The sequence below is a fragment of the Monodon monoceros genome, unplaced genomic scaffold, assembly GCF_005190385.1.
Source record: "Monodon monoceros isolate NGI ecotype Baffin Bay Population unplaced genomic scaffold, NGI_Narwhal_1 Super_Scaffold_19, whole genome shotgun sequence".
NCBI classification, from domain to species: Eukaryota; Metazoa; Chordata; class Mammalia; order Artiodactyla; family Monodontidae; genus Monodon; species Monodon monoceros.
Genome location: NW_021703775.1, coordinates 52,546,046 through 52,552,045, shown reverse-complemented (window position 1 = coordinate 52,552,045; position 6,000 = coordinate 52,546,046). Strand labels below are relative to the sequence as shown.

Below are 6,000 nucleotides of genomic sequence, written 5' to 3'. Positions count from 1 at the left end.
CCTTAATGTTTTAATTTGTATTTCTTTAATTCCTTCAGAAAGGTACTTTTATTCAGTAACTTTTATGTGATGTTAATTTCTTATATAAAATTTGCAATCCTTTTTAATCTTATTGAATGTAATTTAGCTATTGATTTTAAAGATTTGCATTCATTCTTTATATGTAGAAATAGTAAGGTTTTGTCCTGACATCTGTCACATTTTCACGTTCTGTTAACATTTCTTTTGCTATTTGTTTTGTTATACTTTGTTATAAAAATGTTTTAAAATAGTTTAACTTCCAGCAAAAACATGTTTAGATATTTTCCTTTGATTTCAATGGTTATATAAATTGAACTTCCTTCTCTAGCTGGGACAAATCTATTTTAGTGTTTCCTTCTACTTAAAACTGTTTTACAGCTGAGGTAACAGAGGCTCAGAGAAAATTTTGTCCAAGATCAAACAGAGAGCAAGTAGTGGAGGCAAGCTTGAATCTCACTTCCTCTGACTTAAAATTTCACTCATCAAACTGTGTCAAGGTAAGAACATTTGGCTAAGTGATAAAAATCTACATTTTTGTGCAGAATGTACTTTCCACTTTTCTCTTTTTCCCCCTCCCCTCTCCACCTCTTCCTTCTAATCCCCCTGCTCCCCCTCCTCGCCCCTTTTTTCATCCCCCCCCTTTTTCTTCAGCATAGGGTTAGGTCTATCTATCTTTAAGTAACTACTTTTATTCATTTAATAATCTACCAGGCACTGAACTGGATGCTGGGAACTTAAAGATGACTATGCAGCAGATCCTACCCTTAGATCACAGAGGCTATAAACAGGTAAATGCAATATGGAAAATCTTTCTATTTTAAATGTTTACTAATCTGACAGGTTATATACTGTAAGTTATTTTGGTGGGTTTGCTGCTGAGTGGAAGTCTTTATGAGTGAATGGCTTTAAAATTCATTTAATGAATCCTAGTACATATATATTTTAAAATACATATATATAATATAAAAATACATTTTTTAATTGATTACTGCTTTCTATATGTTTGTTTCTGTTTAATTGCAGGATGTTTCTGGGTCCTGTGATAGCCTCCATTGTTCTGTTATCTGTTTTCTAGATAGTTCATTCTTCTTTGCTTTATTATTGTGATTGTGTAACTCACCTGGGATTTGAATTTACTGTGAGAGATTATCTTCATTATCTCTGATTCTTTGTTTTGATTATCAGAGTTAGCTCTTAAAGCTTCCTTAGTGTTCTTGTTCCTTATTCATGTTTAGAAGTTTTAACAGTCAGTGTGTTTGGCTTTCTACAATCAATATTTCCTCCTAAGTCACCTTGAAAGTAAGTAATACTGATACTTCGTATGTGCTGGGAATTCTTAACTTTGTGGCTATCTTTTCCAAATTGCCGCCAACTTCCTCTTCTCTCCAGTGTTTTCATACTTGTTCATTGACTCCATGTTTTCTTTCTGCTTTTTGAAGTTTGCTTTTTTTTTTCTCTCTTTAGTTTAAATCTTGATTACGGGATATTTATGAATTTTGGATGGCTGATGTTAGGAGGAGTCACCTTAAACTGAACTCTAGCACCTGACTGGAAGTTCTAGGGAGACTCCAAACTCAGGGTTTCCTAACTTACTTTTTTTCTAATGGAAGAGTAATACATATTCATTACAGAAAAATTAGAAAAATCGGAAAAAGTTTAAAGAACAAAATGGGTATCACGCATAATCTTAGAACCCAGAGATAAACACTGTAAACACTTGTTCTAATAGGACTTTACAAATCTACACGAAAAAAATTTTTTTTACATAATTAGGACAACTACTTTATAGCCTGCATTTTCCCCACTCAATGCAATAATGTGAGATTTCTTCCATGTTATTAAAAATCCTCGAAAATATGCTCAATGACTATTATTCTATAACATGGATGTACAATAATTTATTTAGCTAGTCTTGTGTCATTGAACATTTTGGTTGTTCCCAATATTTGTTGTAATAAATAACACTAATTAATAAGCCTATTATTCATAAACTTTTGTCCCTGTCCTGAATTATTTCCTTAAGATAGAGTTTTGGAAGTGGAACTGCTGAGTTAAAGGATATGAACATTTTCTCCCCTCTTTTTATTATGAAAGTCATATATGATAAGGACAGATAACTCAGGGTAAAGTATAAGTCCAAGTATAGGTACAAGAGAAGCGTTAAGTCCAAGGATTCTCATCCTCATTCTCTTATTCTCAGCCTCCAGGCAACCACTAGCTGAAATTCAACATGCATGCACAAATGTGTGTGTTATTTTTTCCCACATGATTCTGATCATATTATACTTCCTCTCCTTATCCAATTGTCCAACATCACTTACTAAAAAATCTCTCTTTTCCTCACTGACTTCCTCACTTTTCATATTCTAAATTCCCTTCTGTATACGGAATAGGGTTCCATTTTTGATGACTCCAATCTGTTCAATTGATCTTCTGACTTATCCTTCTTCAGTAACAACTCTTGATTTTTCTGGAGTTTTTATTTTAAAATACAATAGAGCTAAGCCCCATTTATTTATTTTTAGCCTCTGAAAATGTTAAAACTCATGATACACATTGCCAGATTACTTTCCAGAATTATTATGTCAATTTACACTGGATCCTTGTCAGTACTATAATCTTTTAGAAATTCTTTGCCAATGTGATTGAAAATGCTTATTTATTCCTCTAACATTAGTGAGTTGATTTGTGTTAAATATGTTTACATTATTTTTTCAAGTTTCTTACTGACATTTTAAAATTGATATTATGAAATTTCATATATGTAAAAATATGTTGAACAATATATACATATCTTTAATGTTAAAAACATAAGTTCTTTGGCGTATTTATTACCAATGCATTTCCCAATTTGTCATAAGCTCTTCAATTAGTATGCTTTGTGATATAAAAAATTCAAAAATTTTATTCAGTCAATTCAATCTTCTTTTGTAATTGCTTTTATTGTTTAAATGATCCTCCCACCAGAGACCAGATGATTATTCCAGATTGTTTTTTAAAAGATTCTAGTTTGCATATTCTGGAAGTTCGAAGTATTATTGTTGTTATTGTATTTTATTTATAAATTTATTTATTTTTGGTTACGTTGGGTCTTCATTGCTGTGCGTGGGCTTTCTCTGGTTGCGGTGAGCCGGGGGTGCTCTTCGTTGTGGTGCACGGGCTCCTTGTTGCGGTGTCTTCTCTTGTTGCAGAGCACGGGCTCTAGGGGGGTGGGCTTCAGTAGTTGTGGCACATGGGCTTAGTAGTTGTGGCTCGTGGGCTCTAGAGCGCAGGCTCAGTAGTTGTGGCTCACGGGCTTAGTTGCTCCACGGCATGTGGGATCTTCCTGGACCAGTGCTCGAACACATGTCCCCTGCATTGGTGGGTGGATTCTTAACCACTGCACCATCAGGGAAGCCCCTGTTATTGTTATTTTAAATAAAATGTGGAGACGTCAAAATGGGACATTTCTGTCATGAAATTGTATTGTTATGATGTAGAGTTTTCTTTGCATTTGTATGATTGAATACTTAGAACTTAAGTATTTATAATTAAAAGTTATTTTTATAATTTAAAATTATTGTAAAACTAGGGGTATTTTTGCATTTTGTTTTTTATCCCCAAAGAGTAACTGCATTTCAGTTAGCGTCTGTTGTGAAAATTACCATTATGTGTTTGAGTGATGAAGCAATTTGAAGACATAAAAGTTAAATTCCTTTAATTAAAAAAAAATACAACATGCCTAATTAATAATGATGAGAGATGCCACTTATTGGATGCATTCAACGAGCTAGATATTGGGATTTACTCATTTTTAAAAATAACTTAGTGAAAATCAAATAGCTCATTCCTCTGTACCAATTACTGCTTCTAAGTAACTCTATAAAATAACAATAATATTAGGAATTCATATAACTTTCCTCATTTAAAAGAAAAAAATTCTTATTTGATCAAATGAGTCATAGAGCTGTTTATTATATGTGCCACTGATTAAATGGAAGCCATGAATCATTGCATTCTTTTAAGGTTTGATAATCTTCTAGGAAAGCACACCTAACTTTAATGCAGTTTCCTCAGGGTTGCAAATTTGTATTTTATACTTGTCAACGATTCAACAACTCTTAATGCTCGCATTAAGAACTGTTTACCTATAATAAAGCACTTGAACTTGCTAGACATGGAATTCCTCATTCTGCCACTCCCACTTTGAAAAGTGCTTCCAAGAATGGACAGCCATTTCCTCTTCTGAAAATAGGAAAAACTGAAAAAACTGAAGGCACCTGGGGTCAAACTGAGCATACAAATAGGTATTTATCAGGTTGGCTTGAATTGAGATAAAATAAAATAGCTTTAGTAACAAAGGTTTTGTTGTTCCCTGCCTCCAAATCCTCTTCCTCTTGCATTTATAGGAGAAGAGACTTTCAAAACAAAAAATAAAAAGCCTGTTTCCCCTTGCAAAATTTGGTGTTTGTTTCTTTTTCTCAGAGCTAGCTAAAAAGAAAAAAGAAATGTAAGCTATTTTTTTTATTGTGGTAAAATATACATAATATAAAATTTACCACTTTAAGAATCTGTAAGTGTACAATTCAGTGGCATTAAGTACATTTACATTGGTGTGCAGCCACCTCCAGAACTTTTCATCAGCCGAAATGGAAACTTTATATCCATTAAACAAAAACTCCCCATTACCCCCCTCCTTCCAACTCCTGGTAACTACAGTTCTGCTCTCGGTCTCTATGAATTTGTCTAAGTACTTCATATAAGTGGACTCAGACCATATCTATCCTTTTGTGTCTGGCTTCCTTCACTTAGCATAATGTCTTCAAGGTTCATCCATGTTGTAGCACATGGTCAGAATTTCATTCCTTTTTAAGGCATATGTCACATTTTGTTTGTCCATTCATCCATTGATAGACACTTGGCTTGTTTCCACCTTTTGACTGTTGTGAGTAATGCTGCTTTGAACATCTGTGTACTCAATCAAGTAGCACCTTAAATTGCAATGGAACCCTGTGTCCTCTTCCCATTTCCCCTCCTCTATGCCCATGTCCCAGTCCAGAACTGAATCCCTCAGTGTAGTGACTATAGTTACATCAGCCTCACAGGTGTAAAGAGAATTTTTTAAAACTCCCTTTACCTTTACCCTTTCTTCCTTGGCTGGACAAAGTCCAGCCAAGTTTATTTATAAACCACGCAAAGCTCGTTAACACGACCAAGCAATTCAGCGAGTTCCCTTCCCACTTTTGTAACTGCAGGAAGGCACTCCGCAGGGATAAGATTGTGAAACATGGCTGAGGATAAAGGCAAGAGAGATTCCATTGGAATGAGTATGAAGGGAGGCCGGACAAACAACGGGTTTGTACAAAATGAAGACATCCTGGAGATAGACCCGGACCCAGGCAGCCCAGAGGATAGCCCACAGCACAATGCCGTGGACATCTTTGGCCCTGCGGAGCCCGACTTGAAGAATGTCCGGCCCTACGCGGGGATGCCCAAGGAGGTGCTGTTCCGGTTCTCGGGCCAGGCCCGCTACCGGGTGCCCCGGGAGATCCTCTTCTGGCTCACCGTGGCTTCTGTGCTCGTGCTCATTGGGGCCACCATAGGCATCATTGCCATCTCTCCGAAGTGCCTGGACTGGTGGCAGGCGGGGCCCATGTACCGGATCTACCCGAGGTCTTTCAAGGACAGCGACAAGGATGGGAACGGAGACCTAAAAGGTGCGTGCCTTGAGAGTTTGGGGCATGTCCGAGATGAGGTTGTAGAGGACTCTTTCAGTTCTTGAAGGGCATTATGCCTGGGTTGTGCGGTAAGCACGTCCCATCCAGTTTGACTGGTCACGCCACGTTTCTCCTTTATGATGTTTAAAAGCCCCTCAGCAGAACCCAACAGTTCTTCCCATATGATGAAAGGTTACTTGCTGGAGCCCTTTGAGCCCCCAAAGAGCTGTTTAGTTTATTGCCTGCTAGGAACCTTTGCGTAGTTGGTCATCCATTCTAACTT

The 6,000-nt window shown here is 36.5% G+C and overlaps 1 protein-coding gene across 1 annotated transcript in view; it reads left to right on the top strand.

Annotated features, from left to right (window-relative positions):
• Positions 1-735: 735 nt before the first annotated feature.
• The window catches only part of SLC3A1 (solute carrier family 3 member 1), a 35,933-nt gene continuing 30,668 nt past the window's right edge, over positions 736-6,000 (top strand). The window contains exons 1-2 of the mRNA XM_029232179.1: positions 736-809; positions 5,256-5,717. Of these exons, the coding sequence (XP_029088012.1) occupies positions 5,288-5,717 (430 nt within the window). The 5' untranslated portion in view covers positions 736-809; positions 5,256-5,287. The remainder of the gene's footprint in view (positions 810-5,255; positions 5,718-6,000) is intronic.